The sequence below is a fragment of the Dama dama genome, chromosome 18 (assembly GCF_033118175.1).
Source record: "Dama dama isolate Ldn47 chromosome 18, ASM3311817v1, whole genome shotgun sequence".
Lineage (NCBI taxonomy): Eukaryota > Metazoa > Chordata > Mammalia > Artiodactyla > Cervidae > Dama > Dama dama.
This window is the reverse complement of record NC_083698.1, coordinates 60,415,227-60,437,413: the sequence shown is the minus strand read 5'-3', so window position 1 is coordinate 60,437,413 and position 22,187 is coordinate 60,415,227. Positions and strand designations below refer to the sequence as shown.

The following is a 22,187-nucleotide window of genomic DNA, read 5'->3' as shown; positions in this document are numbered from 1 at the left end:
CCCATTAAGATGATTTCATGGATATTTTCATCTCTTGGCCATATGGATTTGGAATTACTTTGGGTACTTTTTTTTAAAGAAGGAAGCGAAAGATGAATGATAACTTTTATTACTCAACATACCTTGTGTTTGTGGAAGACAAAGTTCATCAAGTTGTTTTAAAGAAAAATAAGAGTGTGCCAAATGTAATTTGTTGAGGGCTCGAGAATTGTGAAATTATCCCTAACTGAAGTTTGTAATTTCTACAGGTAATCGCTCTAGCAGATGCAGTAGAGGAAAACCAAGACAATCTGTTCCAGTCATTCACCAGGCTGAAAAGTGCCACCCATTTGGTGATTCTGCTGATCGGGCTGTGGCAGAAGCTCAGTGCGGACCAGATTGCTATTCTGGAAGCGGCATTTCTGCCACTGCAGCAGGACACTCAGGAATTGGTAAGGACCCACAGGCCTGCAGTGGTAACAGCCAGCATTATTGAAAAGATTGTGGTTTTATAAAGAGACCACATGGCTGTCGTGTTTTTTAAGGTATCAAATGAAAGCTTGGTTTTGTTTTGTTTTGTTTTTATCCAAATTCTGTTTTCCTTTTCTTCAAACCATAATGTCAAGTAAAGGCCTTTTTTTTTTTTTCTAGAGATATTTAAAAAATAGGTATATGGTCCATTTTTATGTGGTATCCAGTCTATTTTTTTTTTTTTTTTAATATGTTCTTCAGTCACTTAGGAGCCAGGGAAATAGTCATTTGAACACCAGAGTGATGGCAGTAAACCTTCAGATTAGCTAATCCTTTCCTTTTCCGCCAGAGAAAACAGTTCAGCCATTTTATTTGCTCAATGTTCTTAAATGTAAGTGTCAGTTTAAGAGAGAGAGAACTGAGATAGCCTTGCTGAATTGCAGGGATACTTTGTTACATTTATAAAGTTCTTTTTTTTAATACGTAGTTCTTTATATGTAATTTATAAACTTTTTTATTCTTGATCCTGTGAATAGGCAGTTTAGAACAAAAAGGGGAAGAATTGGCATATGTATTTGGAGTTTTTGGTGAAGGATAATATAAACAGAATATCTTAGTTGCCTTGAACCATTGAGGTACATGACCACTAGATGCCATTATTGCATGCTTTTATTTACAATGAAATAACATACTTGGAAATTAGAGACCCTTGAACTTATTTTTTTTGTATTTTGAAATGGAGGAAACCATTTCAAGAAAAAAGTCATTTCATATCCATTTTTAAGCTCATGTGAAAACATGGTACTAAATATAATAGTACTAAAACTGAAATTTTGGTCCCACATTTTAAGTGTTTTACAAGGATTATCTCATTTAATCTTAAACATGGACCTATAATATAGTTAAGGTGTTGTTTTCATCACCATTTTACATATGGGAAAATTTAGGTTTTGAGAGCCTCAATTTTGAGAAAATTTAGGCTTTCTGATGCTTGTGGGTAGTAGAGTTTGTATCAAAGTCTCTCTGCTTCCAAAGACATGTTTTTAACTTATATACTGTATTTTAGCAAAGTCATGAGCATGATTTTGAAAATCTCAAGCTTTGTCAGTTGAGTCTGATTTTCTCCAGTTGGGTCAAAGGATTGTCAGAGTGAAGAAAAAAAAAAAATCAAGGTACATTTTATATTCTAAACAAAGTAGTAAAAATAAATTAGAAAAAAAATTAGCATTCCCATTTTTTTAGGTTGATAAAATTGCATCTAAAATAGGCCTTTGAGGAGCTAGAAATATACACTGTAATAATAGAAAGTAAACAATAGAATGGTTAGCATTATATTAATAAATACTCGCTATCACTTTAAAAATGTTCATCTATTAATTTTTGGCTGTGCTGGGTCTTTGTTGCTGCATGGACCTTTCGGCAGTTGTGGGGAGCAGGGGCCACTCTCCAGTTGCGGCGCGCGGGCTTCTCATTGTGGAGGCTTCTCCTGTCGCGGAGCACAGGCTCTGCAGCTCACAGGAGTCAGCGGTTGTGCAGTGTGGGTTCAGCAGTAGTGGTCCCTAGAACACTGGCTCAGTAGTTGTAGCATACGGGCTTAGCTGTTCCTCGGCATGTGGGATCTTCCTGGACCAGGGATTACATCTGTATCTCCTGCATCGGCAGGTGGGTTCTTTACCACTTAGCTACCGGAAAAGCCCTCACTATCACTTATGAACTCAGATTTAGTAGTCAAAAAGACTTGAGTGACCTCAGATCCTGGTTCTACCTCTTAACGGCACAGGCCTTCTAGTCAAGTTTCTTAACCGATCTAAATCTCTGCTTCTATCGCTGTAAGATGGAAACCACTATGTTACCTGACCAGTAAGTTGTGATAAGAATTAAATGAGATAGTTGGATAGAGTGCTCATCATCATTGGAAGTGGTTTGTCTACTTTAAGTATATATTTTTTTTCTTTTTAAGTATATTATTTATAGTCCTCACTAAAGCCAGGCAAGGTAGATATTACTACCTTTTCATAGTGATTTGTCTCCTCAACCACACTTGAGGGCAGGGATTATATCTTACTTATTTTTTCTGTTCTTAGTGCACAGTTCTCTGGCACAATGCTTGACCATAGTGCAGTCAATATTTGTTAGGTGAATGAATGGCGATGAGGGTGAAACTAACAAGAGTGACTTGGCAGAACAGATGTACTAGATTGAATCTGAAGCAGGGCAGGGCCATCTGCACAATGTCCGGGGCTAAGTGTAAAATGAAAATGCAGATCCATTGTTCAAGAAAGTAGGAAAAAAAGCTAACGTGCTGTTTAAACAGGTACTAAAAACATGGTTTTTTTAGTTTCTGCAGTCTCTCTCTCATGATATTTTTTGCTTGTTAATTACGTATGTTGTCCTAAACAAAGAAAAATTTAAAGAATCACCACAGTTATACAATTTGTGTTTCATGGCTTTTGCATGCATGTGTATTTCACTCTTACAGAACCACAGAGTCACTGCACAAAACTTAAGCTTCTTTATTTCCCTTCTTAACCTATGCACATCTTCCAACATTCCCTCCCTTCAGCTTCCTGTTGAGTAAGGAAGGGCTGAAGGAGGAGGAACTCTGTGTCACTCTCCTACCCTTTCCTTCTGTGTTATCGGTCTCAGTGTAAGTCATTCAATAATATAGGGAAGTAACAGGAGTCTAGCGGATTTCCTTAGTCATTCCTGTTTCTTTGCATCTATTGCCTCTTTTTTTCATTCCACGCAAGTTCTGGTTCAAATGAAAAGCCTCTCGGGACTGTCAGTTCCTTCTTTTAATCAGCCCAGATGGAACAGGCCTTCCTCCTCCTTACCTCCAGTCTCCGTGAACTCCCACTCACCCTGGGGCCACAGGGATTCTGAGCTACAGGGCTGCATGTGAAGCGAGGAAAGGAGGAAGGAGGCATGCATATTACACACATCCTCCCTTCTCACACATGCTTCACTGTCTCATCAGACTTCACTTACAAAGCACAAATTCAAAGATAAAATTATTAAGAATTTCAAGATGGTGGCAACAAAGCATTAAACTGATTGTGAGGCCCTGTGCAATTATACAGCTTGCATGCTCCTGAAGCTGGCTCTTAGGGAAGGAAGAATTCCCTAGAAATAAACATTCTCAAATGTAGGAATTGAGTCTTGAGAGAGACTGTAGTATTTCTGACTCTAGAGATCTTTAAGCACAGCAATTATTGGGAGTATGTAAGTATGCTCGGAGGCGGTGAATGGACTTCTCAAAACCACTTTCTGCCCTGTCTCTGTATTGTCTGCTGTCATACCTCCCAGAACATTACTTCAACTTTCTTCTGAATTTGGTGAGATTAGAAGGTGTGTATGCTTGTTATGTCTGTTGAAGTCATTAATGAGACAAGACGTTTGATAAAAACATAACTTGGAGAAGAATAGATCAAAAAAGACACTTTAGTATTGCTTGTTATGTTCTTCATCTTTAATTAGGTTGTGGTATTCACTTTGGACTTATACTGTTGAGACAGCTTATATATCTTGAGAAAAAAAGGAATCCTTTTTCATTCTTTAAGACGTATGCATGCCGTATGTGGTTTTGACATGCTAGTTCACAATCCCCCATGTTATGCCTTTAGACCTCACAAATAAATGTTATGTGATGGGTATCCCGCTGAGATGTGAAAATGAAATATGCAAACCTGAAATAACTTGGAAGGAGGGTGAGGTGGGGAAGAAAGGAGTCTCTGACCAGAATGTTGAAAATATATCCCATATTGAAGTTATTATGATACCACAAAAATCTGAATGCAATTTAGACGGTTTGGTTGAGGTTGGAGGGCAGAGTACATGTATGAGGGGGAGAACTTTAGACATGTGGGCAACATTTTCAGAAGAGCCTCTCTCTCAGTTCAAGGTCAGATGTCCCCACAGTAAGTGAGAGGTAGGAGAAAGTGCTCAGAAGATGTTCTATTTACAGTTCAGATAGCACTGCATACTGGTTTGTTGTATTGTCATTTAGATGGCATGTGTCACAAGGCAGGCTAAATGCCATGGTCAACTCTGGAATATTTTCTTCTTAATAGCCTCAGATTCACAAAGCAAAAATATTTAGAATCATTCTTTCTAATGAAAAATAATGTTCTTTGCACTATATTATCTGTGTTAAAAATTGCCATCCCTTTTGGAAAAGAATTAATCTTTGTTTTCTCTGATCTGTCTCTTTTTTAATACTTTTCCATTTTTACCACTTCTCAATACTTTCAGGGGGCAAATAAATGCTGGTGTTGCAGACTATTATACATGATTTTTTTAAGGTGCTGAAAGTTATATATGCCAAATGTGTTTTTGTAGGGATACTTCCTATCTCTTAAAAAAAACCAAAACAGTAAATGTTCTATTTGGTGTCTCCAAAAACTGAGCTCTTAAACTCAGTTCCATCTGTGGATTGGATAATGTGGTATTATCCCTTCTGTCGTCCTGTGATGATGGAGAGGTTTTGCCTAAAATAATGTTCTATCAGAGTACCTATTAGGGAAATTCTAGCATGATTTATTTTCTTACTTTTGTGAAGATATTTCAGAATATTTAAATTCTCAAATTAAATTTAAATCCTCTACTGACCCTCTGTCTACTTGAAACTCTATGAAAAATACAATCTCTATTTAGGTCAATGTGTTATTTCTTTGAGTCTAAGAGAGTGTTTAATTGTGATATCACACACATTTCCCTTCCATGATGCTGCATAGAAGCCAAAAGCTGAAAAATTGCACATACCTCAGGATTGGTTTAAGAGGAAAAGTCTTATATCCAGTCCACTTATTATCCATTTATTCATTCAATGAATAGTTACTGAGACCTGCTGTGTTTCAGGTACTGTTCTAGGCACTGAGCATGCCTCAAGAAACCAAATAGACTTAGTACCCATCCTTTGTGGATTTACTTCAGTATAAAGGAAGCATATTCTAGCCCTGTGCAGCCATTGGCTATCTAACATGACAGCCACTTATCATATGTAGCTATTTAAACTGAAATTTAAGTAAATTATAATGAAATAAAATTAAAATTTCAGTTTCTCAATCACACTAGCTGTATTTCAATTGCACAATAGCCACATGTGGTGAGTGGCTATCACACTGGAGAGTGTAGATATAGAACATCTCCATCATGCCTGAGGTTTCTGTTGCATGGCACTATCAGTCATTAAGAGAGAATTAAGAGAGAAAGGGTCAGTTGAGTTAAGAACTTAAGCATATTTTAACAAATTAGTGAAAGCAGGGTAGACCACTGACATATAGTTATGCCATGGTGTTTGCATTAGCAGCCCTTATTTCTGGTGTTATGGGATCAGCCTGGTCATATGCACAATAACCAGATATTCTCCTAGGAACAAGAAACTCGTCTGGGGAGATGTGTGCATTTGCACAATGAAGAGGCAAGAATCTGCTACAAGGGCTGCTACACCCCCTTCATATGGCCTTGGTAGATGTTATAATCATCATGCACTCTTTCCTGTTGAGTTGACACCTGGATTCAGAATTTTTTAAACACAGCATTCTAGGTAATGATCTTCCCCAATGGCGCAGCCAGCAGAGAATCTGCCTGCAACGCAGGAGACACAGGTTCAATCCCTGAGTCTGGAAGATCCCCTGGAGGAGAACATGGCAACCCATTCCAATATTCTTGCCTGAAAAACCCTGTAGACAAAGGAACCTGGCAGGCTACAGTCCTAAGGGTTTCAAAGTGTCAGACATGACTGAGTAACTGAATATACACACAGGTAGTTACTATCAATTGGAGTTGTTATGTGGATGAATCCTTTTTGCCATTCCTAATCTCTGTATAAATCTGCTTCTCATTTTCCTAGTAAACAGCTTAGATGACTAAGATTTTGTAAGATGAAGTCCAGCAGATGGCAGGAAAACATGAAGGAGCAGCACATTTTCAGATGGCTGTCTCATACTTCTTCTACTGTAAATGTTCATGTGTTCCACCTGATTCCAGAAGAAGCTCTAAAGAAAAGAGCAACAGAGCACTGGTTTGGGGACCTGATTGTGTACAATCCTGAAAATGGAGAGAATATTGGCATGTTGCATAGCATCTTTCCTGACTGTTTCTTTTCTTTCAAAGTGCTTTTAATATCTGTAGTAGATATTATCTACTATTTGAAAAAGAAAGGGTTTATTGTGTTCTTTAGGGCTTAATAGTTACCTTCCCTAGTACTGATGTTTGAAATCCTCTGGGAAAGTTAAGATGGAAATTTACATCAGTCAAGGAAGGAGATTTGGACCTTCAGCCTTACTTTTTGATTGATTATTCCTGGTACAAACTGATATGGAAAGAGAAACTTATTTTTAACATTTTCAACATGGTTCATGTGAGAAAACAGATGTTTATAATAGGAAATCCTATTGTGCAGAGGGACTTATCAAGACTTACTTGCAAGGCCTGAAGACTTCTACGTCACAGGTCAGATTTGATGTAAGGGCCATTGTCCCTCCTGTCTGGATTGAGTGATGACTGCGATCGCTAATCATTACTATTATTAATGACCCTTTCTTAAAAGACAAACAAAAGGAGGAAGTCTGGTGTCAGTATCAAGCCGGCCTTTATGACTGCTCAAGTATCATCACAAGTATAACTGTCTATGGGAACATAGTGCAGAAAGTAAATATTTTGCTAATTCCCATGATCTTAGCCAGCAAGATAAACATGAAAGAATTAGTTTTGTGTTCATAATGGCTGCATTCTCTGCCTTGTTACTAGTTAGATGCAACTGGTGTTGTGTAATGGAATATTTGACATCCCTAGAGTTGAATATAATGTATCTTAGAGCTTTTCTGATGAACTGCTTGCTGTTTTAAAAATTGAAATAGTTGAAGCACGTCAGATTAGGAGCCAAGAGAATACATTTACAAATGGTGATGTATAATTTTTTAATCTTTCCTTGTGTATATCAAATATGAAACAATGCTTTCATGGACACATTTAACATTATTCATGCATTTAAAAATAAAGAGACCAAGCAAGTGACCAAAAAATTATTTGAAGCTCGACTTTCACTGTATGCCACCTCAAATTCTTTGTGAAATAAGGTGTGAATTAAATATGAAAGTGAAAGTGGCTCAGGTGTGTCCGACCCTTTGCGACTCCATGGACTTGTCCATGGAAGTAAAACTCCTACTACCACAATGAGGACAGTAATGATCATCACCATCCTCATAATGCTTACCAATTTGTTCCTGCTGGAAGTATAGTCAAATTAATTTAATTTACTTGAAATACGTGTGTGTGTGTGTGCACACGCGCTTAGTTGTGTCTGACTCTTTGTGATCCCATGGACTGCAGCCCACCAGGCTCCTCTGTCCATGAAATTTTCCAGGCGAGAATACTGGAGTGGGTTGCCATTTCCTACTCCAGAGGATATTTGCAACCTGAGAATCGAACCTGCATCTCTTGCATCTCTTGCATTGGCAGGCAGATTCTTTACCACTGTGCCACCGGGAAGCCCTTAAAATACTCAAAAAAAAAAATGCCTTTACTCTACCCAACTTGAATATACCAATTACAAAGAGATGATTTAGCCATTTCTGGGACATTGCATTCTTTTAGAAATGTACCCGTGAAAATTGGTGACTCTTTCCTCTAAAACGGGTGTTCCCTCTGTGCTGTAACCACATGTAGAGCTGCACCTCTGGGTTTAGTCAGTACCCTGTTGTGACTGTTGTTCTTTTGGAAGTGTTTCTGAGAACCGCCCCTTGACTTGCATCCTTGTCATTCTACCTGGCTTTCTGCGGTGGCATTTGAAGTAGCCTTTCGTCCCTGTTTCTGTGTTGGTGTGCCCTACACATCTCTGCAAGACTCAGCCCTATGTTCTTCTGTCACACACCTGCTTACATACTTTCCATGGTTCTCTTTGCCCCGGTTGAGTTTGAATTCCAGTTCCAGATATTCAGGATTTTCCGTCACTTGGCTCCACTTTATCTTCTTTCTAAAACTCTTTTTCTGCAACTCCTCAGCTTCCCCACTTCATCTGGGAACACTGACTTTCCATGGCTACACAACTTCTTTCCATCAAGCCAGGGCTAATAGAGCTTTCTTTCTTCACCTAAAATAGTGTCCTTTCTTTACCCTTCTATCCACTCTCTTTAGGAGGCAGATCAATTTTTGTTTCCTCCCTATTTATTCTGGCTTTCATTCTCTTGTGAATTTCCCTTGGGGGTATGACATAGTTTAGCTCTCACTATATACTCTAAAACTGTCTATGTGCTTATCTTGTATTCTAATGAATATAAGACAGATTCTTTTGCTTCCTTACAGAATTAAAGCTTAAATCAATCATATAGTTGGATATAAGTATCTGGGGATTGATACCTCATTTACTTTCATAATGTTTCACACAATTACGTGTTGTCCTCCAGCAATTGTGTAGCTTTTTAAAAGTTTTTTTTTTTTTTTGTAAAGGAAGCAATCTATTTTTTACTAGCCCCTTTCTTTGCAGGCAACCTCAAATTTTGGGGGGTTCAGTAAGAAAAAAACTTGATCTTTCCTGTACAGATGGTAAAAGGTATGGGTAGATTGAGCCAGATCACCACACGTAAATATTTATACATATATTTTATTGACATATCCTTTAATTCAAATCAGTTAACATAAACTTTTTCTTTTTTAATTGAAAGAACATAAAATTTTTTCAATTTCACCAGTGTTGAGTATATGTAAGTATAAACAACTATTAGATAAATACACTTCACCTGTATTAATTTAGCCAAATTTGGTAATAAATACTACTAACAGACATGTAGTGAAATAGACACACCCAGCTATTTCTGATATTTCTTTCCAGAGAGTCCTCTAGGAAAATGTGGGTTGTAAAACTAATCCAACACTTGGGCACCAGTAATCTAAGTTAATGCACTGAAAGTAGTAAGGGAAAATCTCTTTGCTTACATAATGTTTGTATTTATAATTGTGAAATACGAAAACAACCTAAATGCTAGTAGTTAGAAAATACAAATTGTGGTATATCAGTTGAATAGAATATTATGTCATACTGAGGTTCACATCCCTTTTAGAGCAAATACTTAATTAACTGGGTATCCTTAGGTATTAAATAAATTATGGAGCTCTCTAAGCACTGATTTCCTTATCTGTACATTTTGGAATGAGACCAGATCTCAAAGACTGATTCTGCTTGGAAGGGAGATGAGAGTGGCCATCTAGATTTGATTTCACCTTACTTTTTACTTTATATTCCCGCTGAACAGGGCTTCCCTGGTAGCTCAGCAGTAAAGAATCCTGCAAATGCAGGAGATGCAACAGGAGCCATGGGTTCGATCCCTGGGTCAGGAAGATCCCGTTGAGAAGGAAATGGCAACCCACTCCAGTATTCTTGCCTGGAAAACCGTACAGACAGAGGAGCCTGGTGGACTACAGTCCATGGGGTCACAAAAGAGTTGGACACGATTTAGCAACCAAACAACAACATACTGAACCAGTAAGCAAATGGTACAGAAGAACATGACACTAAGAAAGTGAGTGAACTTGGCTCTCCAATGCCTTTCTCATGAAGGCATGCCCAGAGTTTGATGGAAAACACAGTTTGTGCTGAGTGAGGAATTTGCCAGTTTTGAGGTGCTTGGAACAAGAGACTCACTGCCTTTCACACAGTTTGGTTGGGAGAAGGGCCATGCCAGCATCTGAAGAGCTGTTACACATGAAGTTTCTTTTTTGTGTTTTAGGTATATCCTTTTTTCTACTATGTATTTTCTTTACTGCATAATCTTGCCTTCATTAGGTTTGGCGATGGCCTACTGTTCATGCTTTACTGAAACACAATAAAAATTAAAAAACACATTGAATAAAAATATGTATATAATAAGAATTTCTTCTTCAATAACACCTCTCAAGATTCTGTTTCTTACACAGAGTAAGCAAGTTGCATTGCTTGTTTTTCTCAATGAACTAGACCATAAACTGAGCCTCCTTTGGGTGTCTTCACTATCATTTTTAGATTCAGGGTTTTGATGTTTAGTTATTGTGTCAACTGGAAGACCAGAATGTTACTATTAATACTACCACCACCATCATCACCACCGTTACTACTACTACTATTACTGCTATGATTAATGCTACCACAGAAGTGCTGAACCATATTTTAAAAAATATTACGCATGTGAGCTCATTTGGAAACTACTTGTCAAAGGTGAGCAGGTGTTAAGGACACCCTTTATAAACCTCTTAAGATTCATAGGAGGACTAATTGAGGAAATGTATATAAAGTGCCAAATGTACTGGGCATATACAATCTCCAGGAAATTAGTAGCTCTTGTTACTATTTCAACAATAGGATGCCATCCATTGTCAGTGACAGTATTATTTTATGGGCCACTTAGAAAAAAACACAGCCAAGTAAACTATGACATAGTATTTTTTATCACTTGATTTTTTAGGTAATTATTGAAAGAGCTTGTAGACTTACTTAGACATATCGTTTGGGCTTCCCAGGTGGCACTAGTGGTAAAGAACTCACCTGCCAATGCAGGAGACTTAGGAGACATGGGTTCAGTTCCTCGGCCAGGAAGATCCCCTGGAGGAGGGCATGACAACACACTCGTGACTGGAGAATCCCGTGGACAGAGGAGCCTGGAGGACTCCAGTCCATAGGGTCGTACAGAGTCTGACATGACTGAAGCAAGTTAACATGCACACATGCAGATGTATGTTCTCCCACATCTTACTCTTGAGCCTGAATAAGAGGAAAGCAACATAAATTGGATAAGGTATTCCTGAAACCTCTTTACATTCAAAGTTTGATACTCTTAGGTCACCTTTCAACCACAGGTCATTGCTCTCTGTGTTTTTGCACATAGCTTTGTCCTGTGTGCATGAACAGAATTTTGTGCGTCCTTAAGAGTATACCACTCTTAACCTTCTTGATTTTTTTCCGAGCCTTTGGTATTCATTCTAAAAATTTTCTTTTCAGACTAAGCTCAAAGCTTCGTTTTTTTTCCCCTTCAGTTGAATCACATTTTGGTGGAAGTTAAGCAGCTTCTGTCAAGAGTTACCAAGAAATTTTAGGCAAATTGATGTTTACTGCTCCAGCAAGAGTCTTGTGTGACACGTTAATTAAGCAGACCACGTCTATCCCAGGGATTTGGCAATTTCTCTTACTTTAGTAGTATTGTTTGGCATAGGATGGTCATCTGTGTGCAGGTACCTCAGTAACAAAACATAATACATTTCTCCTATCTGTATCTTCTTGGTTTCTTTTAAATTTATTTTTAATTGGGGGATAATTGCTTTACAATGTGGTGGTGGTTTCTGCCGTACAGCAATGTGACTCAGCTGTAAGTCTACATATATCCCCTCCCTCTAGAACCTCCCTCCCAACCCGTCTCCCATCCCACCCTCCTAGGTTGTCACAGAGCACTGAGCCGAGCTCTCTGTGTTAACAGAATCTTCCCACTGGCTGTCTCTTTTATATACGGCAGTGCACATGTTGTCAATGCTACTCTCGCAATTCGTCCCACTTTCTCCTTCTCCTGCTGTGTCCAGAATTCTCTTCTCTATATCTGTGTCTCTGTTGCTTCCTTACAAATAGGTTTATCAGTACCATTTTTCTAGCTATGTAAAGTAAAGTTGCTCAGTTGTGTCCGACTCTTTGCAACCCCATGGACTGTAGCCTACCAGGCTCCTCTGTCCATGGGATTTTCCAGGCAAGAGTACTGGAGTGGGTTGCCATTTCCTTCTCCAGGGGATCTTCCCAACCCAGGGATTGAACCCAGGTCTCCAGCATTGCAGACAGACGCTTTACCATATGAGCCACCAGGGAAGCCCTTTTCTAGCTATATGTATGTGTTAATAGACAATATTTGTTTTTCTCTTTCTGACTTCACTCTGTATAATAGGCTCTAGGTTCTTTATCTTCTTATTTTATATCCTGGAAGGCACATAGCTTTTGCTTTGCAAGAACATCTGGAATTGCTGTCATTCTTCTGTCATGAATATTTGCTTCACTAATTTCAAATTTATACTTCCAACTATTCTGCTTCCATGCCTTTATGTACACACAGCTTTTTTGTTCAGTGATGAATCATGGCATAATTTTGATATTTTAAAAGGCAATCAGTTTGACAGGAGAGTATGGCCATTAAACATCTGTCAATTGAAGTGACATGGTACAAAAAGCTACTAAGACAAAGGCTCTGCATGCCCAGGCACCAGCAGCAATAGCTGGACTGATGCCTGGAAGCCAGCAGTTGTCAGATGCCACTGAGTTTGACACAGTCTGTTTCAGAGATGTTAAAATATGAAAACAATGCCCTAGAATTGATAGAACATAATTGTAAGCACAGAGGAAAAGATTTAGAGTTATTTTTTACTAACTGGAAATTTGTGAATGGTTTGAACTGGGGACAGGAAGTTATAGAAAAGGGCAATGCCTTGGTGTTCCATCTTGGAGCAGATACCCTTGACCAGAAGTGCATTCCATATAAATAGGAAAAATCTTACCAGTTGTTGCTTTTTGAAAAGAAAGCCACAAAGAAACTGAGAAGTAATGAGGGTTGACTAATCAAGGTTGCTCTCCTTCTTATTCTGGCAGAATGGTTATGAGGTAAGTTTTGATTTCAGTGATCTGTCATTTATGAGGACTGCAGAAACACTGGTCTTCTCTTCCATCACAGTGAATGAGACTATGCGGATGAAATCACTGATGTTGTTAGCAGGGATATGCTTCACTTTCTGCATTTAAAATGGTGAAACTCCAGTTTCCTATGTAATCTAATTTCTGTGGTTTAATGACAGTGCTCAGCTGCAGTGGTTAGTTGTTTTTGAACCCACTGGCTCTAAATTCAAAGTCATAAACATCTTTATATAATTTTTAACAACTTTAGAAATAAATCCAATAAACTTCCCTATTTAGAAGACATCCCTGTTTTGTAGAGAGAAAAAAAAAGGAGAGGAATTAAATACATAACACATATACAATCATACACACACAGAAGAGATAGGCCTGCCTCCTCAACTTAAAAAAAAATGTAAGAAAATGAACTTTTATTGAGCATTATTATGTACTATGCATTGGCCAAGGGCTCTACCTACATTACCACATTTAATCCTCACTCTGTCCCTTTGAAGTAGGGGGCTGTAACAGATGCGGTTCATGCTCCGTCCATATCTCTTTACCTTCTGCTGTTCCTGAAAGCGTCTACCTGCTGGGCACCTGCAGTTTTTCTGACTGAGGAATCTCCCTGTTTGGCAGAGCCTGTGGAGCCACCGTACTTGGTGAATGACTAATAGGGTTGGTAGATTAATACCCCAGCTCCCTCATCCTTCCAGTTGGGAAAGTCCAAGGTATGTTCCACACCACCTCCCAGAGTAGTCTAGGAGGACTGCACTAGCTACCTGAGGCTGGACCTGTTCACAGCCAGCAGTTTATTGCCTTCTCCACCTTCTCCCTCTCACTCCCACTGACACCTTTTGGATAAGCTGTCAGATATACTACTGGCACCCACATCCTTGCTTCATGACTATTACTTTCAATTTATAAATGAGGAAATATGCCCAAGGTCATATAGCCGGAAAAGAGCAGAGGCGAGATTTGAACCCAAACTGAGGAGCTTCACAAAAGTGAAACCTGATTCAGTGGGGGAACTTTTGACCAGGTGATCATACTGAAGTTTTATGCTTCAGTATGACTACTTCAACAAGCATAATAGTAATTTTTATTTTGTATTATGTGTACCCACTCTGAATTCTGTACTAGAAAATGCTGACAAATTTAGTCTACTTGTTTGCTTCGCATAGCACTAATATGAGCTCAACGATATCATTGATTTTTGCACAAAACTTATAGGACGTTATCTCATGATGTAGACAAAGATCTTTCTGTCTTAAATTTTATTGCTGACAGATAATTCTTGATATCATTCTAGGAAGGGGGCTAAAACAAAAGCATTCCTAAAGCACATTATCTGTACCTCTCTCTAAACACATTTCATTTTCTGCATCATTATATTTTTGTATACATTCTTAATTGTCACTTCAGGGTAGGATCCATATCTGATTCACCTTTTTTTTAACTTCATAATGTTTGATATAATGTCTTATATCAATGGACTCTAAATAAATATTTTAAAATAAATAAATGGTTATATGGACTTAAACTAGTGCTATATTAAATGGATAAAACATTTGAAATTAGGATCACTATTTAGGGATAAACATACCATCTCATAAATAATTGCTATTTGAGGTTTGTGCTACTATGTTACTATATTGTGTTTGATCAGTCACTCAAGCTCAGTCATGTCTGACTCTTTGCAACCAGCTCATCAGGCTCCTCTGTCTATGGGATTCTCCAGGCAAGAATACTGGAGTGGGTTGCAGTTTCCTCCTCCAGGAGATCTTTCCAACCCAGGGATGGAACCTGCATCTCCAGCATTGGCAGGTGAATACTTTTACCACTGAGCCACCTAGGAAACCCCCTTTCACAGCTTGATTGCTGTGAAAAATGACACAAACATTGAATGATATACAGTCAATCACTTCAGATCCCATTCTCTATACATTTTTCTTCAAATTTGAATTCTATTTGAAAGAAAATAGAAATAGAATTCTAGTAGGTGGACTTTCCTATAACTATCTCAGATCCACCAATAGCTTTGACCAAGAAAGAAGTAGGTAAGCAAATCTTAAAATGGTGAAGATTCTGGGTGGAGTGGTCCTAAAAACCAGACTAATTAAAGGGAAGAAAGAAAAACAAAAAGAAAAGAATTCTAGAGAAAAATGCTTTACACTTAAATCAGTGGTTTCATGTATTTTGGGACTTTTTTTTCTTGAGTTTGGTTATTTCTTATTCTTTGAGAATTTTTAGAATATAGTGTATTAGGGAGAAGTTGACCCCTTCAGTTTATTTACATGGTTCTTCTCTTGTCCCCTAACTTCAATAAGATTTTTCTTGGACTTTGTCAGATATAGGGATATTTGGGGAGTCTGTGACCTCATGTGTGTTTTGATTCCAAAATAGAAATGTCCTCTCCAAGTATTCTCAATAATGAGTCCCTGAATTGAGCATCGATAACTCAGACTCATCGAAGTCAAGTTTGACCACTGTTATGTTTTCAAGGGTTGTGGTGTCCCAAGGCAGTTCCTACATGTCAGTTATAGTGGTCTAGGCAGGTAAAAGGTAGACTTGGGTAGACTCTTCTAAAAGTTTGACCCCCCCCCAAAAAAAAAAAAAGTTTGACCCAAACTTTGTGCCAGACAAACTGGCACAAATCATAGTGCTTTTTGATTGTGCAGTAAAATCTCATTTAATTACACACAGATTGCTTATTTGGATAAAGAGGCTGATATAAATTTTGTGACCATAAGTTTTCTAGGGGAAGACCTCATATGATGTTTTCTGCCTGAAGTGACTTGATGACAGTAGACTGAAAGACACACATGATGAAATGGGAAAAAAGTTCTCACCAAGTAGCTAAGAGCATGGGATTTAGAGCCATGCAGTCCTGGATCCCATTACAGCTCTTACTTAAATAATTGTGTTATTTATGATAAACTTTTTTACTTTAAACTACTTTACATCTAGCACCTTAGTTGGAAGTTATAGCACCAACTTCACGGGATAAATATTTATTTATTTTTTATTTTTTATTTTTTTTTATTATTATTATTTTTTTTTTCCAGTGGGTTTTGTCATACATTGATATGAATCAGCCATGGATTTACATGTATTCCCAATCCCGATCCCCCCTCCCACCTCCCTCTCCACCCGATCCCCCTGGGTCTTCCCAGTGCACCAGGCCGGAGCACTTGTCTCGTGCATCCCACCTGGGCTGGTGATCTGTTTCACCATAGATAGTATACATGCTGTTCTTTTGAAATATCCCACCCTCACATTCTCCCACAAAGTTCAAAAGTCTGTTCTGTATTTCTGTGTCTCTTTTTCTATTCTGCATATAGGGTTATCGTTATCACCTTTCTAAATTCCATATACATGTGTCAGTATGCTGTAATGTTCTTTATCTTTCTGGCTTACTTCACTCTGTATAAGGGGCTCCAGCTTCATCCATCTCATTAGGACTGGTTCAAATGAATTCTTTTTAATGGCTGAGTAATATTCCATGGTGTATATGTACCACAGCTTCCTTATCCATTCATCTGCTGATGGGCATCTAGGTTGCTTCCATGTCCTGGCTATTATAAACAGCGCTGCGATGAACATTGGGGTGCACGTGTCTCTTTCAGATCTGGTTTCCTCAGTGTGTATGCCCAGAAGTGGGATTGCTGGGTCATATGGCAGTTCTATGTCCAGTTTTTTAACAAATCTCCACACTGTTTTCCATAGCGGCTGTACTAGTTTGCATTCCCACCAACAGTGTAAGAGGGTTCCCTGATAAATATTTATTAGTACAAATAATGTTTATAAATTTTTTAGCATACTTTCTAGTACATAAGAGATCCTAAACAATTGTTACTTTTGTTGTTATTATTTCTAGTGTCATTATTATTCAGAAGAACCAACCCTCCAAAGATCAACTTTTAGAGAGCATTTCCAGAAGTGAGAATAATAACATGGAATTAAATAATTAAGTAACTACAATTGATAAATGGTACCAGTGCTTATTCATCCAGTCGTGTTTGATTCTCTGTGTAGCCTACCAGGCTCCTTTGTCCTTTGATTTTTTCAGGCAGGAATACTGGAGCGGGTTGCCATTTCCTACTTCAGGGGATTTTCCCGACCCAGGGATTGAACCACATCTCTTGTGTCTCCTTTTTTGGCAGATGGGTTCTTTACCACTAGCACCACTTGGGAAGCCTCCCCACGACTGATAAACGTGTCTCATTAAGTCTAAAAGTGCCTGGCAAAGGAAATTACTTTTCTGATTTTTTTAACTGATGAGAAAACTGAGACGCTGAGACCTAAAATAACTTTCCCAGAGACATACAGCTTATAAGGAAAGGTGTCAAAATTTAACCTAGGTCTTCAGACTTCTAACTTTCATGACCTTTGCTGCCTCCTACGGAAATACATAAGCAAGCATAAGTGATCGCCTAAAGTAGTGAGTAATTGGAGGACCCAGTGCTACATGTTAGGCCAGGTAACTAATGACCGCAGAGGGGAAAGCAGCCACAAATTCAGTACTCACTTTCCTGGGCTTCCCTTGTCCCCTGAATCTTGACCTGGTAACTACTATCTTTAGGTATAGCAATCACCTCTTTGAAGGTATAGGAAGCTTTCCTATACCTTCAAAGAGGTGATTTCGTATATATTTTTTTCTAGTTCTTCTCAGTGGGATAATTGGCCCACATGATCGAATTTACCATCACCAGAAGCAGGTTCCCCCTGAATATTCATTATCAATTTTATTTTTCAGTCTTAATATTTTTGTAAGTTATTTCTGAATAGTACCTGTGACTGGAAACTTTGCCTGAAGCAAACTTGACTGCTTAGTCAAGATGTTTGTCTAGGTGAAGCATCATTAATGTTTTGTTTTAAAATTGAATATGGCTACCCAGGATCAAGTTTCATGATAACTCAGGTAATCTACTTTGTGTTCCTTCTCCTGTCTAAAGCTTCAGGATCAGCATGAGAGTATAGATCAAATGCAGATTTCTTAGCAAAATGTAACTTAAAAAAAAAAGGATCAGAGTAGGTTGGTTTGAAGCAACGCTTGTGCTTTCTGCCTGTATTGCTGCTAAACTGCATGAAGTTTGCTAAGCTTCTGTTTGTCAGAAAAGGTTTTAGATTTTCACCTGATAGGAAACAGTGTGTTTTATTGTTCATAATACTGTGTTGATAAGCCTGGCACCTTGTTCTGCTTTTGGTTAAAATCTGAATTAGATATCTACAGCTTTTGAAACATCACAAAGAACTGGAGAACTCCATTAAGTCCAATAAGTCATTTCAGTTTAAGATAAGAAAGGATGATGTTGGGGAGGGTTTCATTTTATTAGTGATGGGTTAAAAAGCTTAAACTGCTACATAGACCATCCAGCTTGGTTTCATTTTTTAAAATTTTATTTTATTTTGTTTCAATTTCAAAGACTTTTCACAAGTATATAGCTCAAGCCCTCCTTTGCATGAAGGGAGATTCACTGAATAAAATCTATTCTTTAGAAATAATCTGAACCTAGATCAATCCTGAAAAATTCTTATATCTTACAAATATATAATTTACAACTAAAGAACTAAATTTGTACCTAGCTTTACAGTGACATTTCACATCATTGTTTTTAGCTTACCTTGGCTAATTATAACATGATAGAATATAATAGAAAGTAATAGTAACCATAAAGCTCTGTAGATCAGTCATAAATACCAAAGACTTATTGTGAGTTCTTTACATCTATTCAAGATGAAATCTATTTCTCTTTGATACAGTTTTTTTTTTCAGATAAATAAATATGATGTAATCATCATTTTACCTTCAAATGTGTAATGTGTAAGACAGGCCATTTCTAAGAATGTTCTCTTCTCAACTGAACCCTAGCTGTGGCTACACAATCTCCAGTTGTTCGTTTACACAGATCTCTCTCTTTTTTTAAACCTTTCCTCTCTCGCTTAGAGTTAACTATGTGCACATTTGGTAATAAATGCTACCATGGCATTTTGTGGTTTTTCCCTATGCTACTATAGTTGCGGATGTGGTAGTGTTTCTATTACAAACATACATTTGCAGAAGTTTATAATTTGTTTGAATAAAAGTTTAAAGATGTGACTTTGTACATTGGGTTCCAATGGTGTGTTTTTATTTTCTGATTTTTTAAAAAAGTAGGATTGCATATATATGCTTATTCCATAGTATCTTCTGCTTAAGATTTTGAGTGCCTTATCATTCATGTAAGATTGGCGTGACAAATAGTGTTACTCCTGCTTTATGGAGACCTTGGATATACCTTGGGATTCACAGGTGGTGCTAGTGGTAAAGAATCCACCAGCCAATGCAGGAGATGTGGGTTCGATCCCTGGGTCAGAAAGATCCCCTAGAATAGGAAATGGCAGCTCCAGTATTTTTGCCTGGTAAGTTCCATGGACAGAGGATCCTGGCCCGCTACTTTCCATGGGGTCACAGAGAGTCAGACCCAATGGAGCGATGGAGTGTGTGTGCATGCGTGAGCACGCACATGCACACACACAGACAGATATAGTCTACAGAGATTAAGTGATATAGCAAAGTGAAGAGGCAGTTGAGGTGAATGAGTTAAGTCAAAACCCAGAAGCCGGGGGGCAGCTATCTTCAACTTGGTTGTTTTAATTTGTAGGTGGCATGAGAAAACTCTTCTAGGTTTTTCTTTTTTTTTTTGGTTACTTTGGTTGATACCCTAGGAAATACACTTTACAAACTTGGTCAAACTTTCTGCTTCTTATTCTTTCTGAAAAGCCACTTGCTTATACTTGTATTTAGGCACCGTGACCGGTGGAGACTAGCAGGACAGGTAGGGCAGAGATGTCAGAAACTCAGCCATGGCTGTCTGGCCTCTGGATCATAAAACTCATAGCTCAGTTGTCTTCAGTCAGGAAGAGGATAGCAGACACCATAGAAATGGGACATCCCACTGGTACCGAAAGGCAGGTAGGGCCAGCATGGCTTACAGGAGCCTCCACACAGGCAGGTGGAACACAAAAGCAGTAAGACTGAGTGAGCAGGCTGTCAGTCTGGGGGATGCATGCAGCAGGCAACTTGGCATTGAAGTCAAGCAGCAGGGCTGCAGCCAGAGATCTAGTTCCTTGGGAGGATTTGGCAGGAGCAAGGCAGCCCAGTCCATTAAGGGGGGACCTTTCAAGCAGGCTCCCAACGTAGGGGCTCAGGTAGGAGGACTAGGACAAAAGTCAAGTTACCACATGGGATAGAGTCTAGAGCTTGGGAACAAAGGAAAACTCCAAAGATACAGTAAGCACAAAAAAGCCCAGTAAATAAATTAATTTGTAATGCTGACAAGGGTTGTGGAGAAGATAAAGCAGAATAGCATGTACATTTGAATTTATTTATTGATTTATTCACACATTTATGTCTTTATTTAACTTCCCACTGACTATTGTTTTCCAAAAGCTGTACATGGGTAAACTGGGATTTAAGAGTTAGGCTGTGGATTTGAGAACTAAAATCATATCAATTATTACTGAAGAATGCTTGCTTAGTAGTTTCATCCCTTCCAGACATTTTTAGTGCTATTTTACCAAAATTAAGATTTTCTTTCACTCTCACAATTAGGAGAAGGCAATTGATGAACATCAATTGGTGTTCAATTATTAGTACAACTAATGTTCAATGTTAGAGGATAAAGATCAGGTATGTGCATGTGGGTTGTGTGTTTGTGTGTGTGTGTGTGTTTGTGTGTGTGTGTGTTTAGACATTAAAACTAAATATTGGACTTATCAGTTTAAAGGCTCTAAATAAAGGTGATGGATTCAAACACCAAAAAGGTGGTTAAAATAGCTTACCTTTAAGGAACTTTTCGTACTTGAGATTCTAGATTTCCACGTGGTTTTGTTTCACATTTTATCAGGTAAGTAGGCTATGTGTTTGATCAGTAGATTATCACATTGCATTTTTAAGGCTCTTCCTTTGTCTCATAAACATTCCTTTTTATTATCATATTTGAGTTTATGTAGTAATTTGGGCTCTCCAAATAATAACCTTGTATTTCAGTAGCAATCTTTTTGAAGTTTTGGCATCATGCCTCATTATATTAAAGAAATATTCATGCCAAATACCTAACCATGACATGGTTTTTGACTTGATCTGCAAGTTGGCAGTAGAAAAGGAAATTCTGTAGTACCTCTGTATTAGCTAAATGCCATATCTACTTAAATTATCTAATATGCTACTATAACCTACTTATGAAAACAATAGTTAGCTTAGATGAATAGTCTGTAAAATAGTAGGAACTGTTTTAATGCTGAAATGACCACAGAGTACATAAATGCCAAATTATATACAAAGGATCTTTCCTTCTTATACTCCAGAGGTCATCATTGATGTCATCAAAAACAACTTGGAAATATGTCCTCTACAATGACATTTGGGTTACTATTTTATCTTAATTTTCATCCCCATTATTATTGAAATACAAATTCAATTTTAAATATTGATCTGATTTAGATTTTGATAGTTGTATAGAGATGTCTTTGTAGCAACTGGTGTTTTATTATTCTTTAGTGGTTTGGAGTAGGAAGTTGTTTTTATAGCCTTTGACATCTCATTTAAAAATAATGTGTTTCCTTATTTGCCTGGTGGCATCTATAATGGGTCAATAGAGTGAAAAATTCTGATGTTGGCAATCAGTGGGAAGTTCTTTAGTGGGTATATAGAGAATCTACACTTTGGTCTAAAGAACGAACTGCTTAAGCCTAAAAGGAAGATAGTGGTGAGTGTGGAAAAGGCCTGGGGCTTAATTGTGTTTGCTTGTGTGAATCAAGAGTGTGGTATGGCTGCCAAGAAAGCAGAGGCAACCAGAATCCTGGCTGGCAGGGAGAATTCCCAGTAAACAATGGGGTGGGGTGGGGTGGGGTGACTCTACCGGCCCTGAATCCCCACCCCCAGCCTGGTGTCTTGGGGTCAGTTTGGGATTCTCTAGTTAGCTGTATAAATGTTTAAGTGTTTAAAATTGGAGCTCATTCAAAGACAAGTGGTCAGGATGGAGAGAAAACTTGAAACCGTGTTTATATAAGGAAGAGCTGGAGGAACTGGGGATGTTTATTCTGGAGGAGAGGGTACAGAATTGCTGTCTTCTTAGGTATA

General features: G+C 38.1%; 1 protein-coding gene across 5 annotated transcripts in view; it reads left to right on the top strand.

The window, feature by feature from the left end:
• Positions 1 to 22,187, top strand: part of BBS9 (Bardet-Biedl syndrome 9) — a 438,091-nt gene that overhangs the window by 353,019 nt on the left and 62,885 nt on the right. For all 5 annotated transcript variants that reach the window (XM_061165393.1, XM_061165394.1, XM_061165395.1 and 2 more), the window contains one exon: positions 249 to 431. In XM_061165393.1, coding sequence (XP_061021376.1) covers positions 249 to 431 — 183 coding nt within the window. The remainder of the gene's footprint in view (positions 1 to 248; positions 432 to 22,187) is intronic.